At 42.8% G+C, this 13,556-nt stretch overlaps 1 protein-coding gene across 5 annotated transcripts in view; it reads left to right on the top strand.

Annotated features, from left to right (window-relative positions):
- Positions 1–4,520: 4,520 nt before the first annotated feature.
- The window catches only part of ABCG2 (ATP binding cassette subfamily G member 2 (Junior blood group)), a 43,844-nt gene continuing 34,808 nt past the window's right edge, over positions 4,521–13,556 (top strand). For all 5 annotated transcript variants that reach the window (XR_003924263.2, XM_030020074.2, XM_041124028.1 and 2 more), the window contains exons 1-4: positions 4,521–4,763; positions 10,574–10,786; positions 12,685–12,744; positions 13,221–13,335. Coding sequence is in view for 4 of the 5 variants with exons in the window: in XM_030020074.2 (XP_029875934.1) it covers positions 10,581–10,786; positions 12,685–12,744; positions 13,221–13,335 (381 nt within the window). In the remaining variant the exon portion in view is untranslated. The remainder of the gene's footprint in view (positions 4,764–10,573; positions 10,787–12,684; positions 12,745–13,220; positions 13,336–13,556) is intronic.

Genomic DNA, 13,556 nt, shown 5'->3' with positions numbered 1-13,556 from the left:
CCACTGTTACTAATGGACAACTCGATACTACTTACTTTCTTCCCCTTGGTCTGGCCTCTAAGCAGCTCTGTGTTGTAGAAATCCTCTATGCAGAATAAGCCCGGAGAGCAGAGTGTCAGTCACTAGAGGGCATCAGGGAAGAAGGATGCTGAAGAGGCCCACTTCTGCCTCTGCTTAATAGTCCAGCATACAGAGGAGAAAGAGTTCTCCAGAAATGCCCTGCTGCTGCTGTTTGTCTACAGGCAATTCGCCCATGATAGGACATTTCTGCACAGGCACAAGATCACAGCAATTTAACAGTGGGAAGGAAACATGTCAGTCCCTGGTACATATTAGAGCAGCAATGGATGGATGTAAAAACTCTGAGCGTATCTATCAAGTTGTCTTTGCCCCTCTACTCATTTGTGTTTGTGACATTTCACAGTCAGTGCAGTGCTTGCCACCTATGGTGCTTCAACTCCCTCCCTTGGCCTGCCGTCTCAAAGAAATTGAACAGCTGGGAGGCAAAGTGTGACAGCGGACACAGAGCAGGGTTGTTAGAAGGAGCTTGTGCGAGAGACTGCTCTGATAAAGGAGCAGCATTTTTACACAGAACAACAGATAGAGTAACTTCTCCTGGTGATCATGTTGTCTGCTTCACCATTTCCAGTGTAGTTAGCAAATGGGATTACATGTGTGTTGGGCCCTTCAGCGTCTCTTTTCTCTCCTCAGCTGTGGACAATTCCTGGAGTACTGTTTTCTCCTCAGGGTGGTGCAAATGCACGCGACTGAGTAAGCACAAGGGAACCACAGTCTGCTGGAGGCACAGTTCTGTGACACAATCATCTTCCACAAGTGCTACCACAACTGGCATGCTGGGCCTGGCACAACCGACAGGGTGGTTAGGTGCAATTTCACCAGCATGGGTGGTAGCAGCTCTAGGGACTGTTGTGTTCACTGATAGTGAGCAGAGGTCTTAAATCTAGGTATATTAATTTTAAAGTATGCAAGGCTTTGGTCTAAAAAGCAAAGTAGAGGCAAGACACTTGTAAGACAAAGGATAGCAGGGCTGTGGAGGAGTATAGCTCTGAGCCTAAATTCAGGAGAAGGGAACACATCAGTGAAATGCAGCCCACTGAGCAGCAGGGAACCTGCTGGGAAACCTGCCAGTCAAGTAAAATGTGTGATGTTAACATCGTGGTGATTTAACTGGTACCTTTCTGGGGCATGGATGAAATCATTTAATGTGTGAATGTTGAGCTTTACAGGGGAAAGGCTCATCAAGTTTTTTTCAGGGCTAATGGGACAGACCGAAGGGACTCCTGAGAGATCTGCATCTGACGCCAAGCTGTAAGTACCGTAGCCAGCCTGATCCACAGCTCAGGAGTAATTCCAGGTGAGCATCACATCAAGCAACATTAGATTCAGGCTTCACAGCCCTTCCTAGTGTTCATCACTTCAAGTCTTTTGATACCAATTACTCATACAAAACGTGTTGTCTTCTCCATTTCCTAATAAATTATTATTACAGTTTTTAAACATTGCCTCCAAGTGCTGGGGTGAGGGTGCAGAGCCCTTTTCACCTCTGAAAAAAAAAAGGGCAGACCCAGGGACCTCACCATGGCTGTCATGGCAGCTGCAGAGATTCCAGCTTCTGTCCCGGTTAATAGACAGCTGGGATGGTGATCTTCTGCCAGATTTAATATTAAACAGCACATGCAAATGCATTAAAGTTGTTTGGAAGCATTGTCTGGTAAGGCTATACTCGCGATGTGTATAACGTCTCAGGGTTTATATATTGTGAACTGACCAAAGGTCAGTTGCGTGATATGGGTGTGTCACACATCTGAGCATAAAACACATCTGAAAGGTTGAACTCCATGTTTAATCAGCGACCTGGTTTTGGCTGGACTAAAGTTAATTTTCTTCGTAGCAACTGATATAGTGCTGTATTTTGGATTTAGTATGAGAAGAATGTTGATAACACACTAATGTTTTAGTTGTTGCTAAGCAGTGTTTATACTAAGTCAAGGACATTTCAGCTTCTCCTACTGCCCTGCCAGCAGAGGCTGGGAGTGCACAAGAAACTGGGCAGGGACACAGCAAGGACAGGTGATGCAAACAAGCCAAAGGGGCATTCTATACCATATGATGTCATGCCCAGTATATAAACTGGGGGAGCTGTCCAGTGGGCACTGTGGCTCATGAATTGGCCGGGCATCAGTCAGCAGGTGGTGAGCAATTGTATTGTGCATCACTTGTTCGGTATATTCTATTATTATTATTATTTTCCCTTCCTTTTCTGTCCTATTAAACTGTCTTTATCTCAACCCACAAGTTTTACCCATTGCACTGGGGGGCGGGAGGGCAGCCGCATGGTGCTTAATTGCCGGCTATGGTTAAACCGCAACAATCGTTTACTAATATGAAGTATTTTTGTGACATGGCCACAGGTTTGTCCAGAGATAGATGAGGAAAGCTTTAGGAACACTTGTCATGCATGCTCATCTGACAAATAAGGCAGGGCCTTGAAAACAGTGAGATAAAAAAGAATTTACTAGGGTAGAATTTAGTGAGTTTTGCACTCACTTCTGTGGGTGCGGTTTTCGAGCCCTTCAGCAGTACATGAGGCCTAGGTTCACCTGATCCCCTTGGGAGCCCTGCAGTAACAAAGTTGATGAGATGGCAGAGTCTGCACTGTCTCTCCCTGATGAAATCTGTAGTCTTATCACTGAGGAATCATGTTCCTACACTGTCTGTCTTTTATTACTAATTTTAATGTAAATAGCTCTGTACTATCTTTATACAAGACTATCAAGCATCTCAGCAGCTAGCAGAGTTGATAACACAGAGTTGATAACACAGTCCCAGCAGCTTCACTAGTACATGTGGTCTAAGAAAGAAAACTTCACAGTGAAATTAACTCCCAGCCACCTCCCAAAACTGCAGAAAAACAAGCTGCATACCTTTCACTCAATGCTTTAGACTGTAATGCAAGCATGAGCTGTGTCTTTTAAAGAAAAGATAGTCTACTCCATGTCTGAAGATAGGAACAACTGTGTATTGACCCATTCAGAAATGATCTCAAGGATACCTGTGCCCACAACTAAAATGAAAAAAAATAATCATGTTGGGTTTTAACAGTAGTGCAAGTATCTGTGAGAACAAAACAACTACAGGTTTTCATCTCCATTTTTTTGTTGTCATTTTATTTTGTTTCAGCATGAGTGCCAGTCATGCTGAGAGCGATAGCTAACTTCTGACTGCATCCTGCACAAATGCTCTGTTTTTTCCTGACTTGCCTGGGAATAGCCCAGATCTGATATGACGAACGGTCTGCTTAAGTTTCCAGGCCAGACTGTAAATATGCTCCCTGAATGAGTTAACAGTATTTTTGCATCTATTTGCTCATATGTTCACCTTCTCAAATGCTACTGGGACTAAGCAATTGTCTTCACTAGCTGCTAGGACGCTTATAAGTCTTGTATAAACAAAGAACAGAGTTAATTATGATAAAATTACTGACAAAGGAAAGAAAAAGATCCCAGGAGCATGATTCCTGAACTATGAGATACCTACGCATCCCCGGTGACAGCCCGCTAAAAAAGCTGGCCTTGTGATGTTCTGACCCAGACAGCTCTTACAGGCAGCCTTGGTATTTACTAATTAGTGATGAGTCTTGCTAGAAAAATGGGAGCATAAAGCTTATGCTTTTAACTGGAAACCATCTGTAACGTGCTCTTCTGCGTACCTCTGCCAAGGAGAATGATTGTGACCGCATGGGTTCATGCTCTTGTCAAAGCGCTGGCAGAGCCCTTCCACAGGATCGTGCCTGGGATGCTGGCCAAGTGCAGGCAGCTCAGCTGAACTGAAGGAGTTGCTTCAGCATCCCCCAGAGTCTGGCCAACCTCATCTTCGGGGTTACTGGACTCAGAAGCTACAGCTGTCCTGGCAAGCAAAACCATGTCAGGGAGCAAATGGGAGAAGCGGCGTGCCTATCATCGGTGCTGCTTCTGGAAAGCTGTGACCTGCGCTGCCCAGCAGGCCCAGCCAGGCAGACAGAATGTGCCAGGCACCAATGACACTACCTCATATAATGACAGCTGCCTCAGCTTTGGTTCCCTCCATAGCATCAATTACATGCCCACATATTACTGTGTGAAAACCCCACTGTGATGGGTTCAGTACAGCCTTTGCATTAATGCAGGTATTTTGAACTGAAAGAAAACATACCAAGGTAGTCTGCAGGCCACTGGGGAAGAAGACTTCACAACCAGCTGTGCTTCGTCTGACATGCCATGCTGGCATTCATCACGCCCTGCCAGCTCTGGCAGACTTGGCCATCACTGTGAGCCTCTGGCAGGTGGAGATACTATACTTCATTCAAATGTCACTGCTACCGATGCGGTTGGTTTGGGGCGGCTCCCGACAAGGTGCTGCGCTGCAGCTTGCTTACAAATTGTTCAGCTAAAAGAAAAAAAGGTTAAGGCTGTGGCTCGTACTGGCCCTGCCCTCCCCACGAAGCCCTCTGGCTTCCCCAGTGCGCAGGGAGAGGGTGGAGACTCCCCGGGGTGACGGAGCAGTGGGAGCCCAGCTCCCAGCTCACTGCCGTTTTGCAGCAGACGTGATGAGACGGGTGGGACAATCCTGCCCTGCAAGCTGAGCGAGCTGTCGGGGCTGCCTTCCTACACGCCACGTTCTTCACTTCCCTGGCTCCTGCTTCCCTTGCACTGCTTCTGCCACCTCCTCAGCAGCCCTGCAGTGCTGACCCAGACCTGCTGCTGGTAAGTGAGTTGGTAGCAGCAATTCAGCCTTTTTACTGTGATAGATTTAATTCGGTGTAGTGGCTTGCTGCCTCCTCCATGAATTGCTTTCTCTGCCATTGCTAAGGAATTAGATTCCTTAGAATCTAATTAGTGGCTGTTTTCCTCCAACAGCCAAGGAAAACACAGCAAAACACTTGCTTACCTTTTCCCAGCTTTTCAAGGGATTTTACTGAGAAATTTGGCAAGAAATTAATGAAAATATGTTTTATAAATGGGGGACAAAATCTTCAAGGCTTAAAGGAAAACCAGTAAAAAGGTGAAAAGTTAGAATATTTTGCAGGAACCACCATACTCGGAGTTTGCCCATGCATGTTAATACACCACAGATAACACACATGCAAATACCTGCACTGCTTACTCGGTCCCCAATTAACACACAGGGCTCTTTTCACAGAAGGTAGGTTACAAATCCCTAGTAAATCAGTTGGCAATTAACTTACAGATTGCCTGAATCGCATTATCCTTATTTACTCAAATGGTTTTAATTTCCTACACGTGAAAAGAGGACTACATGGTCCTGGGCTGGCAGTACTAGGCTGTACTGTCCTCTTTGCACGCCCACATCCATTCTCTGGCCAGTCTACATCCCTGTAAATGTATGTGACTAAAGAGGGAAAAAAAAGGTATACTTACAAATTCTGTGAATTTATATGTATCCAAACTCTAAAAATGCACATTTGTAGTACATACTGTACTGTTTCAGCTTGCAGGTTGCAAGACTAAACTTTGTACCCATTAAAAACAAGAAAAACAATAGCTCACTTAATTGTGAGTTTGGTTCAGGTTCTCTGGCAGGTTCAAGTATTCAGAAAAAAGAAAACAGGCTATTTTTTTTAAAGGGTTTGAGACAGTTTCCTTTAGAAAACTGCTAAAGGCTTCTTGTGTGTCTCAAACTCTTCCTCCTTAAGTAATTTCAATGCTTATTCTCTATAGAGATGAAATACCTTGAATAACTGCCTGGATTTAAAACAAATCAATTAAAATGCACTTCTGAATTTTCCCATTCAAAATTTTACTACTGCTCCTATGGTACTGTTTTTTGTATTTGAACTGCAAATCCCTCCGATACCAAAAGCTTTGCAGGAAGACTGGCAGGAATGAATGCTACTTAGCTTTTTATACAGACAGTGTATCTTAATGCATACAAATAGGTGTACTGAAATTGCTTGAAAGACCCCAGGTATGGTATTGCTGTGCTTCAAGTAGGTTTAAGTCAATGGAACCCTGTAGTACCTTTTGTTGTTCGTTTATGTTTTTGTTTAGTGCCCCTGAATATGTAGGGAAAATGAGACTTTGTACTTTATAAATCTCAGAAGAATACACAGGAAAGTGACCGTACTGAGTTTTATTTTCCATGTGTTGAAATAGTGGGCAAAGAGATTTCATGATAGTTTTTAAGGAAGTAGTTTCATTTTCCCATTAATAAAAGGTTAAATCTCAAGATCCAGTACTTTGCCTTCTGAGAAAATTTTCTGAGACTAAATATCTCTGAAGAAAAGGTTTTTCTATTAGGCTTGAACTGAAATTGATGCTGAAATCAATAGCAATAAAAATATTTTAGAAAGATTCAGGAAAACAAATTAAATTTGTAAAATTCCCAAAGAGTTCATAAATTTTTAGCTGATGCAAAAATAATGTATTATACCCAGAGTTCATATGATGAGGATATGAAACTCTTTATCATATTAACAAATATTTCTGAATACAGCAGGCAGTACATATTGTCATTGAATCTCCTGCTCATTTCTGATCTAAAGTTGATATTTGTAAGTCATTGGCAATGAATTCTAGGAAACTTCATTTAAAGAATTTTAGTTTGCATAGAAATTGATTTGATTGATTAACATTCAAAATCGTTGTTTCTTTGTCCTGCACATGCTCTGACTTAAAACGTTTCATGGCTGTATGTCACAATAAATGCAATAAATAATTTTTTAAACAAGGCCTAAAGTAATATTTTTAAAAAATCCATTCCTAAGGAGCAACTGCAACAGCTGACAATTATGTTAGCTGTAAAGGAGCATGCCCCTGTATTCCTATGGTGAAGTTTATTGCTAGATCAGAAATGCAAAGATTGGTTTGTAAAATACCAAACTGTTTATCTCACTGCAAGTACTTACCCCACAGTGAAAAAACGGTCTCCAAAAAAGAAAAGCAAATCAAAAGCCTAACTCTAGCACACAGGCATTATTTTCACTGTTAGCGTTTCATCTTCTCTCAGCACAGTTAGCTGAGATCCAAATCGCCACTCTCACAGGTTTACACGAGTCACCCAGGCAAAGACAACAGCTGCCCCGATCTCCTGTTGGCGACAGTCCCACTCAGAGGGAGAAGCTGGGTTATGGGACTTCCCAAGGCCCCTTCCCACCAGCATGTCCAGAACTCTCTCATTTTGTCGTTCCAAGGAGCTGCTGTGATGGGAATCCTTGCAACCATTATGCTCCTTTGAGAAGAGAGAAGGCTAACACAGATTTCATAGAGCAACTGATAAATAACCAAATTGTAAGCGAATGAGTATTCTGCAATTTCTTTCTGCAATAAAGTCTAGTAGCTCTGAAAGTGTAAAATGCTACTTTCAGTATTAACCTAACATCTGAAATGGAATTTTTTTACTTTGGTAAATGGCATATGCCCACAAATACACCTTTACCTGAAGGGGCAGCCATCAGGAGGAACAGCACACAGACAAATCCGTGTCTTCCACCTACAGCATCTCACCCTGTCACTGCAAGTAGCACAAGCACACAGCAGCCATGAAGGGCCATGCCGATTTACACCAGAGGTCCAGCTAGACCTGAATCCGGCCTCTACTTATAGTTGCCAGTAACCAATGCCTTCTCAAGGGACAAATTCAAAGAACACTATTTTTCTCTGGCAGATTTGGGCAGTCAGTGGGCTCAGACCTTCCTGAACTGGAGGTTTTCCTGCCGACAGCTGTATTAAATAGCCATTGAGGGACTGTCTGCTATGGATATGTCTAATCCTTCTCGTAGCTGATTAATCTAGCTTCTGCAGTGTTCTCTGCAAAGATGTGTACAATCTAATCATAACTCAATTGGTAAATTAAATTTAACTTCAATGTACTGTCTGTTCTTAAGAACGACTCTGTGAAAGTAGTGTGATCCTGTATCTATGAAAATAGTTTCTGATCCTGTGCTTATTGTCTGCCAGTCAAGTTCAGTCTGGAAGATTGAATCCATTTCATTCCTAAATGAAAAGTTTGTTTTCTAAAGAGGATTTCTGAAATTTCAGTGCAAGTGCTGAGTTAGGTTTTTATGCTGGTCTTTGGAAAAAACCAACAAACCCAAATGAAACAAAGAAGAATTTAACTACTCTGTTGATAATGCCTGAGGTCAGGCTACACCTCACACTCCCCCATTTGCTCATAACATTACATCAGTAATACTGAAACATTAAGCTGAGAAAAAAATCTGATTAAGTAAAATACTGATCTAGATATCTTATAGATGCAGTGATATATCAAGGTCAGAGTCACACTGTCATGTGAAGAATTCTGCACTCACATCATGCTGCTGCTTATCAAAAAGTTCAAGAAATTTTGTAATGTCTGTCTGTGGTTACTCTGTGGTTGAGTGTTTGGTACCTTGCTTGGAATACTAGCAGACATCTGCTCAGTGTATGGTGAGACTTTAACCGAAAAGTTCCCACTGCGGTTCTGAATGCACATCTCTACTTTACCAAAGCATCCTTTCAAATGGCAATGATTGATGTCCAGCCAGATTAGCCCAGAAACTACTGTATAAATAGCCTTATAAGATTAGCTGCCTTCCTGCGGGTAGGTAAGTCTTCTCCAGCACAAGCAGAGAAGAGTGTAGGCAGTTTATCAATAAAAGGCCTCCAGACTTTCAGTGTTCCACATCTAATTGATGTTCAACTTACTCAAAATCCATTTTAGCTTAAATTAAAGCTAGTCCCATTGTAATTATATTTGGAACACAGTTTCTTTTCTTTGTAGGCAAATTGGGCCAAGATTACTCATTACTAAAACATTAAGACCTTACATTTTTGCCAGCACAGAAGACTGCAGTTTTGTCAGAAGAAGCAACCTTGGGCTAGATTTGGGATAGCATTGTTGGGAGACAGATGGACCAGCCTCTACATGCAGATAGGACTGTTGCTGACAGTAGGGCTTCCAGCAGTTTCACTGCACTGATAGCCACAAAGGAGAGTTCAGCTGTCTGTCAAGCAACCTTAGGAAACCAAGAAGATAAGGGCTTGTTTTCTTATGTGACCATATGACTGCGTTAGATTAAACGGCTTTTTTTGCAAGGCTCATTTTATTAACTGCTCTCAAATTCATTCAGTGTGTCTGAAACGGTCTCATAGTTTGCCTTCTTCCTTGCTGCAAGCGGTATAACTATGCTAAGGTATGGGACTGATAATCCCAGAGTCCCAGAGCTCCTAGCTGCTCATCTCCCCTCTCGGTTCCTATGAACTACTGCATTACTAACATTTCCCCTAGTGACAATTAAAGTAATTAGACTCCGATGAGTCAGCATGATCCTGCCTCCCACCTAAATGACCATGTGCCATTTAGGAAGCACAAAGGGGACAAGGGTCTGCATGCACAAGGGGCAGCTGGGGATGCTGCGATGGTGCAGGTGGATGGCTCACAGGCAGGAGCACTGCACTGTCACTGGCTGACAAGGAAGGTGAGAGAGCTTTAATTATTCTACAACTACTGTCTAGTTTTTACATGGAAAGCAAATCTAAGGAAGAGAATGACTTGGCAGTGGTGTCAGTTTCCATGTTCCCATACCCTTGGCAAAATTACTTTGATTAAAAAAATAAACCAACAATTTTTAGATTTTGTTACTATTGCGCAGGAGCTAGAGGTAGGAGGAGTATCTTTACTTTCAAACCACCCCTTTAAAAGAGTATCTAATGGGCAAACTAAGCACATTCAAAACTAGAAAGAAGTCTGATGAAGTGGACGGGCAGAAGGCCAGGTCCTTTTGGACCTCAATAATTTTAAGCCGATCTTTTGGTGAGTCACCTGTTGTACCCATGGTTTCCAACAAGCGTGCAGTCTATGTACAGACCTCTGCCAGGGGCAGCCCTCCAGAAAGAGCATAATGTCATGCTCGTGCCTGCTGTGAGAGGTACCTACTTCCTTGTACCAGGAGAACAGATGCAGTTGGTGCCCGTGGCCAGGTGCTGCCGCAGGGGGGCTCCTGGGGGAGGCCTCTGTGAGAAAGGAGCTGGGGTTGCCCCTGCCAGGTGCAGCCGCCTCCCACCAGCCAAAGCCAAGTGTGTCAGCAATGCTGGCAGTGCCTCTCTGAAAACCTGTTTAAGAAAGGGTAAAAGACGCTGTGCAGCAGCTGTGAGAGAGAAGTGAGAAAATGTGGGAGAAACAGCCCTGCAGACACCAAGTCAGTGAAGAAGGAGGGGGAGGAGGTACTCCAGGCACTGGAGCAGAAATTCACCTGAGAGGGCATTTGGGTGGGCATCTGGTGGCCAGCCAAGTTCAACCCACCACAACAGACAGTCAGAGTGGAGGGAGACTCTTCTATCTCCCTAACACTGCATGTGGTGTGAAACAATATGGCAGACCCAGCTCCGCATCAGCTCCGTGTCATCTCAAGGTCTGAGCCCACAAGACCCAAACTTCTGTCTGAAAGAGAGAGACCTAGATGGACATCTGCAAGGCCCACAGTAGGTCCAGTGCCGAAGACTGGACCCAACAGACCCATCTTTCCTCTCCATACCTAATCAAGTCTTCCCGCTTCCCATTTTTTCATTTATAGAGGAAAAATGGCAGAAGGCCAGCCACACCTAAGTATTCAGATGTCAGACTTGAATACAAATGGCATTCCCAGCAGAAAGCAGTGCTCTCCAGACTTAGCCAGCAGGGGAGGAAGTGTACTAACTTTCCACAACATCTGCTACCATGTGAAGATGAAGACTGGGTTCCTGTGTTGTCAAAAAACAGCCAATAAAGAAGTTTTGAGAGATGTCAAGTACGTATTTAAACATCTCTTTAGAGTATGTGTGTGTTTTATTTCTGTCCAGACAGCTGAGTCCACTCATGTCACTGAACCACTAAGCACAATATACAGAATTTGATCAAGATTTAGAAAAATTACATGTGTGTATGGTTGCTTTGTGTTTGCTATCAACTGTGCTTAAGCTTCCTGCTAGGCCCCACTGGCCCTCAGTCATTAGAGCTGAGCCTGTACACAGAGAGCTCACGCTGCTGGGCGCCATTTCCCCCGGCCCCAGGGAGGGACAGCCTTCCTGGCCACTATCAGCATGTGTGCACACAAGCCAGCTGTGGTCATTTTACACTACCTGGCAAGCCTCCCACTGTGCCATGGTGTTTAACTGAGATAGCAACAGCCGGTCTTCAATGCTTGCGTCTCCTTCCCTGAGGTGCCCTTGGGGAAGGTTAATTTGGGTGGGTTTAACTTAAAATGTTTAAGACAGCAATATAAATGAAGGTTAGGTTAACTTTGAAGAGATGTAAAGTTTTCTCTTTTGGGTTTTTTTTTTCCAACATTGAGCACTACTGCAGTAAAGGAATCATGTCGTTATGGCCTTTGTTCAATAATCTATTTATCAAGTTTGCCCATTCACAGTTCAGTGGTGAAGCTAAGTGGCAAGTTCTCACGCAACATGCCATTCGAAGTCACCCGTGACTCTCAGCTCCCTAACTCCAATTTCTATCATAAATATTCACCCTTTTGTGTGGCTCTGTCTGTCCTGCTCTTTGCCTATGCAATTTCCACACCTCCTAAACATGAGCTCTTAAAATCTTTCCTACTATCCTCAAGAGCTGTATGTTATGGTAACTTAATTGACTGACACTGGTCATTTGCAACAATGTCAGCAGGAGACCCCTCTTGTGGCTTATTGTAAAAGACCAATGTTTAACACACATTAATGCTTTTCCCTTTTAGAAAATGCAACATCTACATTTGTTTTGTTACATATTTTTGTGTGTTTTAAAATCACCTATAATGTAACATAACATAAGTATAATAGGTATGCTTCTTAATCTGTGGAACCATACATTTCCACAATAAGAAATTGAAGGAAACAAATATGCATCAGGAAGAGCAAAACCAAGCCTCCTAGGCTGCATGTCCTTAGACCCTAAGAACAGCTGTACTGGGCCAGACCCACAGCCACACTCAGACTGCTGTTACCTGGATTTCTGATAACAACCAGTACCAGACTGCAGTTCAAGATAAACCTGGTATCATAACATACAGACAGGCACTTGTGTGTGCAGCGTGATTCTTGTGTACACCAAAGCTTGTTGAGCACAGATTTTAGGGGCTAGTCAGGAAAAATAGCAGCAACGCTTTCACATGCTTCAGCAAAAAAGAAAAAAAAGGCAGCAGTATTTCCATACACTGTATCATTTCTATAGGGACTTTTCTTCAAATACTTTAAAACCTTTTCTATCTGGCTTTTGAGTTTCATGTGGCTTAAAGTCAGATACAGGGAAACCATCAATGGCAGCTTCTGTAAGTACAAACAAATCCCTAGTATGTTCTGTCTACAGGGACCATTATTCTCTCTGCTAAGAGAATAATACCTTTAGAACTGAATGTGGTTAAAGCGTGTGCTTTACTTCTAGAGATCCAGGGGGGTAAAAGCATGGATAGAGGTTTTGCTACCTTTTGCTCAAGTTTCTGTGTTGTCTTCATTATATGAAGATTAGTTCTTCAATTAGAAATAAAAATTAAGGTGGAGTTTGACTGATCATAAATATTGTTTGCTTCATTAATTCCAAAATTAATGGGATACGGAAGGTAGTTCTACAGATAATTTACACTAGCCTACTAGATGAAACACTAAGAGATAAAAACATCCCATCTATTTTGTAAAACCTATCTGTTTTGTCTTACAGTGGCATCATGAGACCAGGACTGAATGCAATTTTGGGACCCACTGGCAGTGGTAAATCTTCGTAAGTGCCCTCTTTGCCCTATACAGAAATTACACAAAGGAGAAGATGAACGTGCACATATTTAGCAGTAATGGACAACACGTTCAGGGAAAGATTTTGTTTTCATTTAGGTCTGTGCAAATCTCACTGGTTTCTGAGAAATACCTGAATTCAAAAAAGACCATCAGCTTACATGACAAAGATATAATTAAATTTTAGTCCACACTTTGCTGATACACGATCTTTATGTATCATTCTAGATTAAGTTCGTATTATTGAACAAATGGACACCAATGCACTATGAAATAGCACAGATCTCAGTTCCTTAGGAAACCAGGACAAAAGAAACTCAGCCCTTGAAAGCTGCTAGGGGTTTTCTAAATAGCAAATGTTTAACATGGGATGCTTTTATGTAACTGTTTCTTCCATGAGCTGGGGTTGTGGTTCAGAGAGCTTACCTCCTGCATGCTCATCTGACAAAGTAAATTTTCTCCTAGTCTACTCGACATTTTGGCTGCAAGAAAGGATCCCCATGGGCTTTCCGGTGACATTTTGATCAATGGAGCTCCTCAGCCTGCCAACTTTAAATGTACCTCTGGATACGTAGTACAGGTAAGTAATTTTTATCACTCTATGGATTTTATTGTTCCCTTCTGACTGCAGTTGTAAGAAGTTGCTGCAGTGTTGCAAGTACCTTGCCTTGATCCAAGAATCGAGACTGGTGCAGTAGCAACTCTCCACACATCTACCCTCACTGGGAAAGAGACTCTGCTTTGTATTTGAGTCTCTTTCCTTAGTGCTCTACAGTCAACGGAGGCGGATGCTTTGGATCC

The sequence above is a fragment of the Aquila chrysaetos genome, chromosome 1, assembly GCF_900496995.4.
Source record: "Aquila chrysaetos chrysaetos chromosome 1, bAquChr1.4, whole genome shotgun sequence".
NCBI classification, from domain to species: Eukaryota; Metazoa; Chordata; class Aves; order Accipitriformes; family Accipitridae; genus Aquila; species Aquila chrysaetos.
This window is presented reverse-complemented; position numbering and strand designations above follow the sequence as displayed.